The sequence below is a fragment of the Suillus clintonianus genome (genome assembly GCF_016758775.1).
Source record: "Suillus clintonianus strain FC179 chromosome Unknown DEU56scaffold_49, whole genome shotgun sequence".
NCBI classification, from domain to species: domain Eukaryota; kingdom Fungi; phylum Basidiomycota; class Agaricomycetes; order Boletales; family Suillaceae; genus Suillus; species Suillus clintonianus.
Genome location: NW_024539273.1, coordinates 193,980 through 210,753, shown reverse-complemented (window position 1 = coordinate 210,753; position 16,774 = coordinate 193,980). Strand labels below are relative to the sequence as shown.

The 16,774-nt window shown below is 47.8% G+C and overlaps 4 protein-coding genes across 4 annotated transcripts; 2 read left to right on the top strand and 2 right to left on the bottom strand.

Annotated features, from left to right (window-relative positions):
* Window positions 1-1,560: 1,560 nt before the first annotated feature.
* DEU56DRAFT_423973 (uncharacterized protein) lies at window positions 1,561-2,540 on the bottom strand. The gene has a single exon (XM_041346167.1). The coding sequence runs from the start codon at window positions 2,392-2,394 to the stop codon at window positions 1,819-1,821; it is 576 nt and encodes a 191-aa protein (XP_041207128.1). The 5' UTR covers window positions 2,395-2,540; the 3' UTR covers window positions 1,561-1,818.
* A 766-nt stretch (window positions 2,541-3,306) lies between these two features.
* DEU56DRAFT_423947 (uncharacterized protein) lies at window positions 3,307-4,344 on the top strand. Its single transcript, XM_041346166.1, has one exon. The coding sequence runs from the start codon at window positions 3,333-3,335 to the stop codon at window positions 4,176-4,178; it is 846 nt and encodes a 281-aa protein (XP_041207127.1). The 5' UTR covers window positions 3,307-3,332; the 3' UTR covers window positions 4,179-4,344.
* Window positions 4,345-11,460: 7,116 nt separating this feature from the next.
* DEU56DRAFT_951173 (uncharacterized protein) lies at window positions 11,461-13,411 on the top strand (the record flags this gene model as incomplete). Its single annotated transcript, XM_041359142.1, has 6 exons — window positions 11,461-12,430; window positions 12,477-12,518; window positions 12,574-12,771; window positions 12,810-13,019; window positions 13,075-13,247; window positions 13,300-13,411. The coding sequence occupies exons 1-6, from the start codon at window positions 11,483-11,485 to the stop codon at window positions 13,409-13,411; spliced, it is 1,683 nt and encodes a 560-aa protein (XP_041207126.1). The 5' UTR covers window positions 11,461-11,482.
* A 440-nt stretch (window positions 13,412-13,851) lies between these two features.
* Window positions 13,852-14,547, bottom strand: DEU56DRAFT_914037 (uncharacterized protein; the record flags this gene model as incomplete). The annotated part of the gene is made up of 2 exons (XM_041357589.1): window positions 13,852-14,286; window positions 14,371-14,547. The coding sequence occupies 2 exons, from the start codon at window positions 14,545-14,547 to the stop codon at window positions 13,852-13,854; spliced, it is 612 nt and encodes a 203-aa protein (XP_041207125.1).
* Window positions 14,548-16,774: the final 2,227 nt, after the last annotated feature.

Here is a 16,774-nt window from a genome sequence, read left to right as displayed (position 1 = left end):
GTCCACTTGTTGCTGGGATATAAACAACAAATGTGATTCAACTTTCCAGCGTTAGCGAAGCACACAGTGGATGGTATGGACGTCCTCTCAAATAATTCTTGGTTGACTCTAGGGCGTCAAGACATTAGAATGCTCGGGTAACCAATGTCGACCATTATGACCTGTATCTCTGTTTCGTCTCACTGCGCTTGCCCATTTCTGACTCGCCTTTCTGTGCAGAATTATATAGCATCAAGGGCAAAGCAAACGTAATCGGTATTGAATGTCGAGGAGCCCGATTATAAGGGACGAAGTGCATTCAGCCTTATCGGAGTTGAGTATTTACAAAGATCACCATCATTATCAACGTTGGGACTACTCACAGATCACAACGTGTTGCTGCTTCGAACGCAGTGAATAATCCAAATATCGTTCATCAACGGACGCACAGAGAAACAGATGCATCTCAGATTGTTGTGCCTTCCATCGTGTATGCTGGTTGGTGTACCCCTTGACCTTCAGGTTCGTGACAAGAGCAATACTGATCTTTTCACGAGTTAGCTGTGTCCTTGCGAAAAAGATAGCACGGCTACCTCGCTTCACCTACCGTTGGCGTGTTGAGTGCAGAGCAAGTCTTCTCTGGTGAGTGGACCAAAGTTTGCAATTCGTTTTTCAAGATGTGGGCTAATGTCATGTTCTTATCTGTTGGTGGGTGTTGAGCGCAGAGCAGGGTTGGCCAGTCTTCTCTTGCAAGTAGGCAGTCCCGCTGTTGGATGCGGAGGTCCCTTCTTCTCAATCATCGCTGTACTTCTTGTTTTCTCATCAAATCCACGCCGAATTTAATCATGGTCTAATACAATGTATTCGCGCCTCAGGCTGTCGTTCTGGCGCTATTGGGGTGGGATGTCGGTGAAATTGCACAGGACACCGAACCGAACTCGCCAACACCTGGTAGGGATGTACATGCCACACCATGTATGACACGGACACGCTCTCGCAGTCTACACATCTCTGACCGTCAATGACAACCTCCAGGACGCCTGTTGCTGTTATCGATACCTGGGCGGGCTACCCAATTCCGGTATTCTCTTCCATGATATATGCTGTCGGTTAAGATCTTGCGTTTCTACTCTCATCCTTCTAGTTTCCTACAAGCAGATGTATGGAACTGGCGATCTTGAATCTTGTGGATGAGTGCTCGATATCAGCGTCAGAAAGGCTGAAAGATCGAAAGTGACGTGAATTCATAATGTGGTTGGGGCGCAGTCAAAGACAAACAAAGTGGCCGCTGAAACATCCACGTGTCTGCAACGTTGTGTGCGCGCGTATTCAGAACCGTTTGATGCGATGGGATAAGGAAATCTGGTTTCTGTACACGTTCATGCGGGGCAAAACCAAACCTATAAGCGAGCAACGATCAAAGTTGAATGCCTGTAGATTGACGCGTTAGCACTGATTGTAAATTTGGTCATGGCTGTGAGCCGAGAAGCGATGAGAGGCAAATGTGTTGTTCGTATATCTAGAATTTTTCTCGTCCTTGAAACTTCAATTCCGGAATCCAGGACACGAATCAGATAAATTCAGCACATTCTCAATCAGTGATGGTTCTTCTCCATTTTGTAGTAAGAGCCTCCAGACCGAGTAACGTCTATCGTCTGTGAAAAACGAACCAGCAGCTGCATTCTCTCCTCTCTGGCAGATTGGGATCAACTATGCATCCGCGCATGCAGTATACCTTCACTAAACCGAGATCGATATTTGGGAAGTTCTGCGCGCTAATCCACGTATTGGTTTTGGTTGGGCGAAATATAATGTCACCAATTCGTGATGAGATGCGATTCAAGGGGTGTAGTGACCATACGAGATACGACAAGGGACTACAATTGCAACTGAATTATCAGGGAACGCCTTTGAAGCTGATCCACAGGCAACTTGAAAAGCGCCAGCGGCTGCTTCCAAGTTCTCCAGTATTAATCTGGGCTCCTGTGGATTGTGATTTTGGACGAGAAAAGCAACTGAACGTACCTGTTTACCCAGTGTAAGAGGAACATCGATAATCGGCTTCATGCATGATCCACACGAAGAGACTACCAGGTTGATATGTGGTGTGAGGTTAGTGGAAGCGGCAGCAGGCGACTGGAGGCCAGGCGGTCGTGTTGCCGATTGCGACTGAAAATTGTTAGTTGAAATTAGATCACGGCAATCAACACTCGCATCCTCGCAGCGATTGAACCCACCTGAGTAGTGACCGCACCGAACGAGAGCGATTCGGAGGTAGGCGCGACATAACGGGGAACTGAAAGAGTGCCACCCCATTTGTCTCGATGGATGGCTCTCGCAGACGTATATGGGAGAGTTTCGGTTCTTCTTGGAAAGCTCAGGTAAAGATACAACGGGAATTAAGAACAAGGCCATTCCTCACCGAACAGGAATGTGAGAGGTCACTGGCCAAGTGCCTCGTCGTGTGCTACTGTTTGGGAAGATTGATGAAATAGGTGAGAGTAAAAAAAACCTTACCAATCAGCAGCAACCTCGCAAATGCCTGCACGGTCCTCTATACATTTCATGTAGAGAACGCCAGCATATTCAAGTACAGCCTGGAATTTGTCTTGGTGACTTGGCTGCTGCGTGATTGGCCTATGACACGAATGTGAAATGTGACGTGGTTTAGGGTTGTCATGCTTTGGCAGAGACAGTGGCTGCTGCTGCTAATGAGCATGTGGTGTCGGTCTCTGTGAGTGATGATGTCGAGAGGAGACATTTGGAGATCCGACAGCTTTGCTGAGACTTGTGATTTCGGTGAAGCGGAGTTCTGCAGAAATTTTTCGTGCCGAACGCCCATGCATGCCCCAGTTATGGCTGCCTCGGGCTCGAGGACTGATCCCGAGTGTAGTAGACGAATGGAGGTGGTCGTTCCTTCTTGAGTATGAGATGTGAGACTTCGGTCTTCCCTTGCTGCACTCCAAATACACGGTTCCTGTTTGCAGAAAGGTTTGGTGTTGCGCGTTTTTGAGCAGGGTGTGGGAATGTGTGCGTCGCGTGGGGTCGTGTTGGAAGTCGTCTATATGGCGAGGAAAGTGACGTGGAATTGGTTCGATTAACGAGAGCGCTCTCATCGAGTCACGCAAAACGTGGAATGCGACAAGACTTGCCAACCTGGACCTTTCTGAAGTCACAGTAGATTGATTCGGTGTAGAAACACCCGCGGACAATATCACCTTGCTTGCAAGGTCATATGCCAGGTGGGTAAATCTGACGGACCACTGGCAGACCAAATAAAGCCAAATATCGTTAAACAATGAACTCAATTTTTCACGTTTTGAACCACTCCCATTATCTTCACATAAATTCCAATGGCTGGTAATCAATTCGAAAATGCTCTGGAACGATTGAGTATGAAGGTGATCGTTGCAGTTACTGAGGACATCGAGTTACCTTTGACTCGAAACAGCAAACGAAAACGAAGTGCCTTGCTGGACACTGTACGGGATTCAGAAGCTGCTCGTCAACTCATCATCGCGGCTGGTAAGAAGAAGACACCGGACGTAGTTGAGACTTCGAATCCATCAGAACTCCACCACGCTTTGCAGCAGCTTACGGTGAAAGAATATTTGACGACAGCAGGTGGTGGAAAATTCTCGAGAGTTAACAAACGCAGACGATCAACCTTGATAGAGGCCGTCGAACGATCCCCAGAATTACAGAAGTTGATGATTTCTGCTGCAGCAGCAAAAGAAGAAAGGGTACATGAAGATCGGGAAAGAGCTTTGAAGAGAGTTTGCTTGCAACAGGAGCCGCAGTCGACGGATGACGACCATTTTCTTGAAGAGGTGGAAAAGTCGGTACACGAAAAATGCCTGTCAAATTTCATCGATCGTACAGAAAATGATGCGACTCGACAAGCTGTTTGCATTACCTGTGCTGGAGAGTATTTCGCGTCAGAGGCAACCGAAATCGCTCTTCGCGATATCCATAACAAAAATGTTCTTAGACCGTTTCAAGTTCATCCGCATCAAAAATTGCTCGACGATATGCTGTTATATCATCAAGCTGTCTTCAACAAAGGAGAGGATCCCTATGGATACATTTGTGGATCTTGTCTTGACAATATCAACGTCAACAAGACTCCCATGCTCTCTCTCGCCAATAACCTCTGGGTCAGAGAGATCCCTAATGAGCTCGCGATGCTCGTTAGCTAGCAACGGTATATTCAGTAAATGCGTGCCACAATCACAATGTGCAACATGAGCAAATTAATCGGGGTTAAACTTGTTTATACAAGTTGAATCAATTCGCGACGCTGGTCGAAAAAGCTTTTAGCCTCGTGACTCAGCGTCATCATTAGAGGCCCCTTACATTTTGGATATAAGTGTCTAACAGATGAGACTCGTCTCTTCACGTTCGCACTCCTGTCCTTCGAGCACCGTTTGCTCGTGCACATTTTGCACCGTTTGTTTTTTCGTCAAAAATTGAATCTTCGCTTCACTCAAATATCGGTCATTCTTCCAAAATACATGTCAAACCCGGCAAACTCAAGCAACAATGCCAGCAGTTCGGCGCAAACACAATCGTCTCTTAGGGGTCCCGGAATGCGAGGGACTTCAGTTGAAACCGACACTGATGGAACGCATACATCGGAACAGGACGTGGCGAAGAGATGCCTCGACGTCGTCCAAGACTTCAGAGCCGGAAAAGGTACTAAATTTGAGGCATCATATGTCATCTCTGGAATCATCAGGGAATGTGTGCCCTCAACCTCAATTGAAGACCCCACTGATATCGCGGCTATCTACCTTACCATGCTCGATGAGTGGGAGTCAGAGCAGTTTCGAGCTAGTCGACGAGGATCGGGAGCCAGTAGAGAACGACGTTCGGTTGAACCAACGTCAAACTCACACGACGAAGAAGAATCTCCTGGAGAGGATCTCGGGAGTCAACGAGCCAGTGTCGAACCAGGACTACCTGTTCGGAAGCGAGTTAAGCTCGACTTCACCTGTCTTGATCTCAAACCGACAGTACACCAGGAATCAAATAAGCCCCTATCCGCCAACCTCAAACAAACCATCCGGATTCTCCAGAACTGGTCGCAGGACCAGAAACAAGCAAAACTTAAGCTCATGTACCACGAGCGAAGTCCGGAGTTTCACGAATCAGGGTGGGCAGATATTGTCGTGGGAAGAAGTATCAACCTTGACGCCATCCATACCATCATCACCACTTCACGTGCCGTCGATAAACATACCGAAAAAATTGGAGATGTTGAATTCACGTACGGAATCTCAGAAACGGCCACGAAGAAGATTACCACGCAGGGACAATGGAATGCGGCTTGGAATAGAGCGGCTCGAGCCCTCAAATTTGCTTTCCCTTATCGACAGGATGAACTTAATGCCTACGCAGAACACATCAATGAGCAATTCGACCAACAATTGGACACATGCCATGGACGAGTCCTCCGGTATGATAAGTCCGTTAGATTCAGAGTCGGAAATACTCGCAGGTATGAGTTGTCCGATTTTGAGTATTTCAAGGACATCTACAGCTCGCACTTCTCCGCCGGTGGAAGACTACACAATGACACCGGAGAATCAAGTAAGTCCGCAGGACGAGAATCATCAAGTTCGATCAAACGTGATCCCTGCCGAAAATGGAATATCGGAGAGTGCACACGCAGCGCAGCCAGCTGCCACTATGCACATGTCTGCAACGTTGAGACAGACGGCCGGGTCTGTGCCCGCCGACATGTCAAAACGAAGCATAACGACGACATTAAGGCCAAATCAACCTGAGGGATCTCTCACGCGTCCTCGTTATCGTCGAGGGTTGGTTTGGTCTCCGACAGATATTTCTTTCAGTCCTACAGCACGCTCCTCGGAGTATGCAGACCCAGTTCCTACGGCGCCTTTGGACCTTGCCAATAGCGATGCAGCCCTTACTGTCGCTAATCATCCGGAACTCTTCAAAATAGTCACTCCGATCAATGTTGATCGTTTTCAAAGTCTCTTAGTGGACCACCCTAATCAGCCTTTTGTACAATCGGTGTGTCGTGCCCTGCGCGAAGGTTTCTGGCCGTGGGCAGACACGTCAGATGAGTCCTATCCTTCGATCAATGATAATTCGATGCGAACATGCGCGAAATCAGACGACCAGCAAAAATTCATCGAGGAGCAGCTCGAAGAAGAGATTAAACTGGGACGAGTGTCAGAAAGTTTTGGAACTGATTTGTTTCCCGGAATGTATAGCGTTCCGATGCATACGGTACCCAAACCCAATTCTGACAAGATGCGCCTCGTCGTCGACCACACTGCTGGGGACTTCTCGTTGAATTCAATGATCGACTCAGACGCTATCAAGGGAACCAAACTCGATGGCTTACATTCGCTCGGTGCTTCACTGCTTCAATTTCGGCAGGAGCATCCTGATGAAAACTTAGTGCTCTTCAAATCCGACGTTTCTCAAGCATTTCGACGTTTACCTATGCACCCGCTGTGGCAAGCCAAGCAGGTGTTAACGGTTCGTGGTCAACGATACGTTGACCGTAATAATAACTTCGGAGGGCGAGGTTCACCCAAAGTGTGGATATCGTTTATGTCACTCGTTGCGTGGATCGCGATTCATCAAACATTGATCGAAGCTCTGAAGCTCTATATGGATGACTCGTTTTCTTTTGAGGTAGCAGGACAGATGCTATACTATGCCCCATATCAGTGTCACTTCCCCGCCAAACAAACTCGTCTTTTACAGCTTTGGGACGAGATCGGTGTTCCTCACGACCGTCCACAACAGCTATTCGGATCACCGCTGACAGTCATTGGTTTTGACGTCGACCCAAACGCCATGTCCGCAACACTACCACCACACAAAAAGGAGGAACTCGTCTTGCACTTGCGTCGCTTCGCAGGCAAGAATTTTCGGTGGACACTTCGCGAGTTTCAGCAACTTGCTGGATGGTGTGAATGGTCTTTCAATATCTTCCCGCTCCTTAAGCCAGGACTCTCTGCTGTGTACGAGAAGATCCGAGGAAAAACTAATCCTCACGCAAGACTCCATATCAACAACGCCATCATTGACGAGCTCACGTGGATGGCAACTCATATTGAGCAACTCCCTGGATTGTTGTTCTATAAATCATTGGATTTCAACCCACTTTCAGATGACGTCGTCGTTGCCTACACGGATGCATCAGGAGTGGGAATGGGCCTTTGGTTTCCTCATGATAGCTTCGCGGGTCAGGCACCTTTGCCTAACGATGCCCCCAAGGACACCATCTTCTTTTTTGAGGCCCTTGCTGTCTGCTCAGCGGTACATGCTATCCGCAACATGACGGAAACTCCGTCGAGAATGCTCATCTATACAGACAACACCAATACCGTGGCTATGTTCAACTCGCTTCGTGCACATCCTCCCTACAACTCCATCCTGCTTTCGGTAGTCGATGTTCTGGTGGAATACGAAGTGGATTTGCGTGTCGAACATATTAGTGGGTGCGAGAATCGTGTCGCAGACGCTCTCTCGCGATTCCAAAACGAACGTGTTTTGGAGTTGGTCCCAACGGCCAGCTTTTTTGACTTCGAACCCCCTCGAGATGCGCTGGGGGCAGCCCAAAAATGATGGAATTGTCTGCGTCGTCCAGGCAACCCATTCGGGAGGCCTGGACAACTGAGCGTCTCTTATATGAGCGTTCAATCGCACTCGGCTTCGCGGTCGAATCCACTACAGCTTCTGTTTACGACTCCCACCTCAACTCTTATATTACATTTTGTCGGCTGCATCAACTCTCTATCGAACCTACAACCGACACACTTTCATTCTACGTCGTTTGGCTCTCACACCACATCGAGCCTCGTTCCGTCGACTCTTACCTTTCGGGTATCGCAAATCGCCTAGAAGACTCTTATCCATCAGTACGAGCTGCCCGTCGTTCATCTCTGGTTGCGCGCACCCTTCGTGGCTGCAAACGCCGCATGTCTAAACCAGTACAGAGAAATTTACCTCTGTGCGTGGATGATCTTCAACGAGCTCGCGCACAGTTAGGATCATCACCAGAACATGACGACAGCCTTTTCTTAGCCTTACTATTCACCGGTTTTCTATCTCTGCAACGACTCGGAGAATTAACATGGCCAGATGCCATCAAGCATCAGACGTACAGAAAGATTCCTTTGCGACACACCCTCGTCATCACACCCAACTCTATCTCCTACACACTACCTTATCAGAAGAACGACACTTTCGGGACTGGAACGACCATCCTGATATTGTCCAACTCCGTAACTGGCCTCAATCCGCTACCTTTGCTACAACGGTACTTTACATTCCGTGACACGGCCTTCACCTTCCGCCCAGCGCTGTGGTTAACAAGCGACGGCTCCATACCGACCAGAAGCTGGTTTCTCGCACGGTTGCGCAAACATTGTGGAGCGGCGATGTCAGGTCATTCGATGAGAGCTGGAGGTGCTACGGCACTCGCTATCGCGGGAATGACCCCAGATCTTATTCAGGCAGCAGGTCGGTGGTCCTCTGATGAATTTAAAAAGTATATACGCCAACACGCGTTCTTACTAAACGCTCTACTTCACGGCTCAGCTCGCGCGCCTTCGAATTCCCACGCAACAACGTCTCTCGCAACAACGTCTTTTGGCACCAACACAACAACGTCTCTTGAATCTCACAGCAACTCTTAACAACTGTTTCTTTTCATTCTTATCCACGCATTCGCATCAAGAAAGGCACCAAGACCACAAAATCATAAAAACAACATAAATCTATTGAAAAAAAAAAAAAAAAACAAATTAGCCCTTTAGTATGTCTATCGTGCCTTCGTCACTCATGTCTTATTTCACTCTTGCCTGCTGGAGTCTGCTTGTAGTTTTATTGCTTTCAAAACGCACATCCTCCAGTCTCACATCTATGTTGCCTTATGCTGCCTTGACTTGTATTTCCTGTCTCTCGATTCGCAATAAAACTTATCCGGGTCCCCCGAGCATGGAGCTGGGGGACTCCGCTTGCCTAACAACCGCGAGACATTCATCCTAGCGTAAAATTGATTCAAGAGAAATAAATAGGATCAACTCGGATCAAGCAAGGTGTAAGTCGGCATCGCCGACCCCTAGTTTGGAAACATTGGCAACAAAATTTGAACTTCGGACGTATACGTACTGCAGGATAACATAATTACTGACATGGCGATTATATGAGTTCAAGGTTTTTTGTCAGAACTCCGACGACATACAGGTGCTTACTAATCGAATGTAGTACGTACTCGATGCCGAACCTCCGCTATCAGTTTCCTACGAACTTTTCACAAAAACAGTGAAAGTGACCATGGCACAATGAACTTACAAGAGACACGAATGCATAGGAAACCTCTATTCACGTATTTCAGTGTACGAGTCTCCTCCCTTACATGCCAACCCCTAGGCCTCATCAGTGGATACGGTGGAACAACTATTTTTCCTTCATGAACAACCACTTCCCGAGTCGCTAAGACAAGCACCTGTCACCCATGGCCTGATCGCAACGATGAACGGCACGCGGGAAAGAAACACGTTGGCTATCATTTGTGGCTCCTGTCCAATGTGAGTGATCGCGCCCACTTGGCAGTGAGTTTGAGCTTTTGAAATCCCCGCTAACTATGAGTGTCGTTAGGGCAATTTAATTCAGTGTCCATTGAGCACGCCCTCCTTATGACGATGCTCTCATAACTCTCTTTACACGCAGTACCCTCACATTGTCATAAATCTGAATTACTTTCTGATCCTTTGCCTGGCAACGTTGGCCAGACACATTCCCATTATTTTGTGGCGGGGACGACTAACAAACGATGTCTAAACAGGCCCTCGACCTGTGTTCTGTCGCCACTACTGTCATATCCGCTGCCGCCGCTTTCGAGTGGCTACCAGGCACCCAGATGGCAAACCAATGAATGTGGAGCCGGCGTGATCCACTTTTGGAAGGAGTGAAATGGAGTCGGTCGTCTGGTCTGTACGCTTTTTGGTGACCTGGTGCGCGTTGAAAACCCCTTTGATGGCGTTTTGAGGATGCGAGAATATGCACAAAAATGCACTTCATTCTTCATGCATCCAGACCTTGCGGGCGCTTGATATTCAGAGTGGGATTCTATTTTGATGAAATTAAACAGGACAATCAATCTGAACCAACTTCGCTAGCACCAGCGACGGTCATGCTATACCATCTGTGACGCTCTCAGTTTACACATCTCCAACTACTAATGACGACCTCTAGTTGCTGCCATCGGCGCCTGAACTGGCTAATTCAGCTGTTCTCTTTCAAAATTTCTCATCTTGTATGCAATTCTTTGGCTGTCTAACCTTCTCATCCTTCGACTGTGCAGTGGATGCATCTGATTTGTATGGGCGACGAGCGTTGTTGTGCTGTGGTACTTATATGCAGCGAAGGATCATTCGGCAGTCGCAAATATTCTCTCCAGGACACATGAGAGGTTGCGTCCCGATATCAGCGACTGCGGAAGACTACATACGGTTTGAACAGTTGATATGTGCGACGCACAGGTTCAAGAACCAAATTGGTGGCATTCATACAGAGAGCTCTGCCAGTGCCAGCGCTGTTATCAAAACGCTCTCTCCCGTATAGCTTCACATCCCTTTCATCAGCGTGGTTCTCTGATCCCAGTCGTCCGTAAGGCTACGCAGCGGTGGCCATGGATAGAGGGTTCTCAGGTGACGGCTGGTTGCACGATAATCCTCGCGTCACGTTCGACTTTTCTAATTCTGCGGGTGGACCCTTCGCTTTTGCATTGCAGCGTTAGAGATGCATTCAACGTTCAACGTCGGTCAGTAGAGCCAGAAAGTGAGAAAGCCTGGATGAGCGTGTACCCAAGAATGATCGAGACAATGGGACAAGGAAAGATGGTCTTTGTCGTCTCTGTAGGGTATACAATGTTAATAGCAGTTGTTCATGTGTCTGCTGGCGGCCAAATGATGCTACAAACGAAGAGCGAGCAACGACAAAGGTTGAATGCAGGTTGGTCGAATGCTATAGTGTCGGGCCATCTAGATCCGCCAGAGGCTCACAGGCATACAGCAACACTGGCGTGTGGGAAATAGAAACGAGATTGGCGCTCTAGCACAGGAATACCGCCCACGGCCGCGAGAGGCGGTGAGTCAAAAAGCAAGAGGAAATAAATTTGAGAGATAGCACATTTCTCAAGGACGACAGCTGTACTCACATTGTAGCATCCATCCCTCTCTCTCGCCTCTTGGTAATATCAACTCTCATCTGAAGTTCCAGCACGGATGAACTGACGATCAGCTCTACTATAGGCAAAGTGTTCTGGAGCGAGTTGGGAATCTTCAAACGACGATCAACGTCAGTCCCACAGCACAGAGGAGAGCTCACCACAGTCCTTCAAATATATCCAAAGAACACCTTGCTCCTACTTAACCGTTTCGCTCGCAGAGACGCAGCCATAGCTTCTACATCGATGAAGGCAGCCACCACGAAATTGATTCTGAAACCGGTAATGACTTTGAAGGGTCATGGAGGTTGGATTCAATCCATATCCTACTTTGCTGAAGGCCAGCGAATGATCAGCGGATCTTGGGACACGACCGCTCGGCAATGGGATCTGAAGGCGGGTAAGGAGATTGAGGAAGCCCGGGGTGTTTGCGAGAAGAAGGTATGGGCAGTGGTGGTATCAAGGAATGATCGATGGGTTGTTACTGCTGGTGGGGATGAGGAAACCGGGGAGCTGAAAGCCTGTGAGGTTGAGACGGGGATTGTGAAAAATTTTGAAGGCCACTCAAAGAGGATCACATGCATTGATATCTCCACGGACAGCAAGCTGCTGGCGAGTGGGTCACATGATGAAACAGCGCGGATATGGAATTTGGAGACCGGCAAACTCGTGGCTGGTCCATTCCAGAGTGTTATGTGGGTGGGCGCAGTTCGATTCTCGATGGATTCGAAGAAGCTCGCAATCAAGTCAATTGTGGGGAAGTGCCTTGAGGTCTGGGATATCCAAGAACAGAAATTGGATGTGAGTGTAGGGAAACGAGCTGGAGGGAGTGTGATTCCAGCGCCAATTTTCTGGACAAACAAAAACAGAAACATCTTGGCCACATTCAGCTTCACGGAAGATATGCATGACAGTGCCAAGACAATTTACGAGTTTGACGCTTCGACGTTGGAGATTCTCGGAACTCCCTTCGAAGGGCACACCAAGGTTGTCACAGATCTAGCACTTTCATCCGACAACATTCTCCTCGCTAGCTCTTCTTGGGACGGCACCATCAAGCTCTGGGCCTTCGAGTCCCGCCAACTCCTCGCTTCCTACGACGTTCAAGATCCCTATGCCCTTGCCCTCTCACCCGACTCACGCAAAATAGCTTGCACGAAATGGTTCGACAAGAACGATGAGTACAAGATTTACATATGCGATACTCCACCCGATGTGCTTGCTGAGGCCCGTGTATGTCCCCGAAAACATCTGCTCGTGTGCTAATATTCCCTTACAGACCAGTGCACGCAAAAAGTCAACCATCGATGATCTTCTAAACGTACGTGTCTCATTCATTTACTCATTACACCACTCACACATAGTTATCATTGCAGTCTGACGCAACTCGTCGTCCTCCTGCCGTGCGCCGCAGACCTCAAATACCTATCGTACCTATGACGCAGATACCTCCACCTACAATCGACCCGCAGAAACCCATATTCCATCGCCTCCGCAAACTTCTTCCCTTCTCTTCTCGCACAGCCCCAATTCTTCCTGTCCGCAATCATATTGAGCCTCGCGGTCTTCTAGATGTATGTCCCCTTTTTTTGCTCATTTCTCATTTGACTAGATAATTGCAATGCAGTTCCCTGCTACGTTGCCCTTACCTTCCAATCGCCGTCCTGCAGCAAGCCCTTCGTCGACTCCCTTCAACTTGCCCGGTGGCAGGGCCTTTTTCGATCCCATTCTGTCGTCGTCAGACAAGGGGAAGCAAAAGGCGCGCGAACGGAAACGAGAACCTGTAAAAGTCGTCGATGTTCCCCTCGGACAAGCCACCTATGTTTGTTTTCTACAATCCCGTCGTGTTCATAAGATCTGACCGCATCATTTGTTAGGGCGACGCTGTCGGTGTGGACGACGGAATACGACCCTATGTTCTCTTCTTTTGCCTCAGCTGGTTCCAGAAGAAGGAGAAGAAGGAGGTGCCACGGCCAGTCTATGATGACGACCCTGAGGACGACGAAGATGAGGAAGATATTCTCAATCGAGTCGCTGTACCTCCTCCAAAGTATAATACACCTATTTTTTCACTCAATTGATCAACTGATGCAGCCATTTAGGGTCCAGCTCGAAGAAATTGAATTGTCATCAATGGCTACTCAGTCACAGCCAGAGGCAGGACCATCTCGCCTAGCGGTAGTTGACGAACACCCAAAGGCGCAGTCTTCGTAACATACTCCATTCGTTGGTCATTCCATCTGTTGAATCTCGCATTGCACCTGTAGCTTTATGACACCATGTAACTCGCCTTTCTGTGTAGAATAAATTGTGTTTTGGACAAGTAAATATTGTCGTTTGCTCACTCATTTACATTGGCAGATAGGTAATGCAGGTTAGATATTCAAGCTCAAGTTGGAGACGTGAAGTTTGACAAGGGATGCCTGAAATATCTACGCCTGTCATCAAGGAATATCCACTCGTTCTCCGCTGCTAAACATCGTTATAACATACATAAACCCGTACTCTGCCTATCATACACGTCTCACTCACGTCGGCGCAGCAAATTTCAATCGAGCACTTTGTTGTCTTGCTCTCTAGAAGCACCTCAGAAGCGAATTTTATCCTGACAAGGCATGATATCATACCTTGCGAGCGACCGATGATTTTCGGCCTCATGCGTCAACAACCCATTTCGAGTGGTACACTTTTCTGTCGTCGGACGCCATTTTCACCGATATAGCCAAGTGGTTGTCGTCGTCGACTTTGTCGATGCTAATGAATGTGCTTTTGACAAGCGAGACGGAGCCTGCGCAAATGGTGTCCACAGTGTCGCGTAAGATCTTGTCAAATGAAGCTCGGTCAAGGTGCAATGCCGTGCCGGACGGGGTCATCATTGCATAAGTCTCTTCCAGCTCAGAAGTTGCCCAAGCCGAAGCATTGCCGGTGCATTTGATCTGAACGCTATCAGTGCGGTCTTTGGACAGTTCGTCAAGAAGCTGGGAAGAAAGCGGCGCGAGACTGGGTTTTGCGGCAGCAGGTGATGATTCCCAGATCGGATGGATATGAGCGAACGGCAACTTGAAACATAGCACAGACGGGGGAAATTCCTAAATATGCCGGGGTTGGCTTCATCTATGATCAGAATTGGTGTACCAGGATTGGTGCGAAGAGGGCTAGAGCAGTTGCGCAACGATGGCATCTGAAGACGTGTAAGGAGATCGAGGAGGTGCGTGTGTTTGCAAGGATATGGTAATTGCAGTTGCGGTATCTTGGCAGAGACGGTAGTCACTGATGATGATGAGCATGTGGTGTTGGTCGCTGTGGGTTGTGGGTAATGGTGCCGAGAGGAGACAGAAGGATGCTTCCATAGTCGATGAAGCGCAAGTCTTTGAGATGTCACCCGCGTCGAATGTAGGCTCGAGTAATAATCCTGTGGTTTTTCTGGACAGATCAAAGAGGAGTAAAACTAGCCAGTGTTTGAAATTCCACGGTACTCGCTGGATGCTCAGCGCTGGAAGCCAACGGTACAGCGAATATTGCCTGAAGGCTTGTAGTCAAGAATATATCATTTTAATCGACGTGAAACATACCCATCCTCCAACTACAAACCCACCGCCGTGCGCGATAAAATTCGTCTTCTCTTGCCCAACTCCACGTACGCAGGTTTTGTCTGAAGTGTTGCATAGACTTGAATAGAACGCGGGAAAATGACTGCGTCACGTAGGTATATCGGAAACGCCCTCTATGGTGGGAGAGGTTACATCGGATTGGTGGAGTGGGAGTTGGGTAGAAGTGGTGAGGGTGGCTGAGTAATCGAAACGTAAAGTACAAGGTAAACACTCGTGCCAAATGGAAGCGTGGCAGCGCACACAACGGTGTTGTGCGTGTGTAGAGACTCGGAAGAAGTGAGTGGTGAGTATGCGCGGGGTGCGGCGTTGATAGCAGAATGTAGGTGGGGCGGAGGTGGGCGATAGTATATGCGTATCGGGCTTGGGCTTAGGATCTGCAGAGCAGGAATTTATCTGTGGTGTGACAAATTGAGGGAGAACGGTTTAAATTTGGGCGTTGAATGAAAAATTGGGAAGCGTCTGTATATACCAAACAATGACAAATAATACTACAGATCATTTTGTTCAATGTCTATTTCAACCCTTCTGCACTCTCAAGAGCCACTCCTCTACCCGCCGATCCTATTTTAGCTAACAAGTTCATGCCCATGTATGAAAACTGGCTGTGTACCTGTGCGGTCGCGTATCCCGCCCATTCTGACACTGACAAGTTGAGCTACTGGGCGTATATTTCGTATCATGTATACGCTATCAGAGAATTGAGGAGTCCGTGATATGGTAACTGTGAGAAATATAGTGAGAAATAATTTTGCTACCGCTGAATAAACCTCATATGTATACGGCAAGAAATATTAGTGATCAGTACATAGCAATAGATGTCTGAAAATTCATTTTACCATCAGGAGTTCGCGACAAGATAACGACATAGCGCCGTCGCAGCGATCAATGTGCAGTAGCATCGTTAAGTCATACTTGTTGACTCATACCATATCCCTTAATTTATGTTTTAAACTACAAAGAGATATAAGGTGATATAAGACTTTATCGTGGAAAGCACCGTTAGCACTTGAAACCTAAAATATATTCTTATGAGAATTTCCGACGAGGTCATGAATTCGTGTAATTAGGTAATGTTTGGTGAGCAACATCAGAGTTGTAGGTGCCCTGTTACCATTCCGAAGTACTTCGGCTCCCATAAACAAGGTACGTGCTAGTTGATGTTACTTAGTCACCCCAAGACCCCAGCAACTCCTTGGCTAGTGTTTCTAAGCCGAGTAAATCTTAGTAAGTCCGCTTATTTTCTGACATATAAGGCCTTAAGGGCCTGCGCTACATTTTGCCCATGCATTCGTCCCCCACTAACTTCTCTCTTATACAATGTCTTGTCTTGTCTTGTCATCGAGCTCGTCACGCGTTTGACGAGAATTTCACCATCGAGGGTGGGATCATGCTACGAGTCATTTTGTTCATATATTGTTTAGCTGTAATTGTGTAGTCCTGTTTATTACTACTCATTTTGAGATCCAGATACATTTTTTCTCTCTCTCTACCTCCTGTCCAACTGTAAAGCCTGTGCCTCGTCATGTGTGCCATTCAGTGTGCCTTTTCCCTTCGCGAGTCCTTTTTCATTGGCCGCATATGAAAATCCGTTCTGGAACGGATTTCTATATATGGAATACCCCTAACCAGGTATGAAAATTTCGGCCGTCAGGTAAAAAAAAATTAGGAAGCCCTACCACGAACTACATAAGCTTCAATTCTGTGAACAGGTGACAATATGCGCCCGACTCGATGAGTAAAATGGGTCAGAGTGTCTTGTGGAGGGTTGAGTTGATTAGGATTTAGATAGTGCCTATGATTTTTGAAGTTGAACATGTGGAATGACGAGCGGCTAATAAGAACTCACCAACAGTGTGGGATGATAATCAGATGAGTGCAACTTCGTGCGGTGGAGGGCATATGCGATGAAATGCGGGAGCTTCACTTGAGAGTTAGAAGAATGATGGGGGGTATTCAGGACAAACAA

Bases quoted from the DNA above. Each gene is read 5' to 3' on its own strand.
- DEU56DRAFT_423973 (XM_041346167.1), bottom strand. From the start codon at position 2,394: ATGGCCTTGTTCTTAATTCCCGTTGTATCTTTACCTGAGCTTTCCAAG.
- DEU56DRAFT_423947 (XM_041346166.1), top strand. From the start codon at position 3,333: ATGGCTGGTAATCAATTCGAAAATGCTCTGGAACGATTGAGTATGAAG.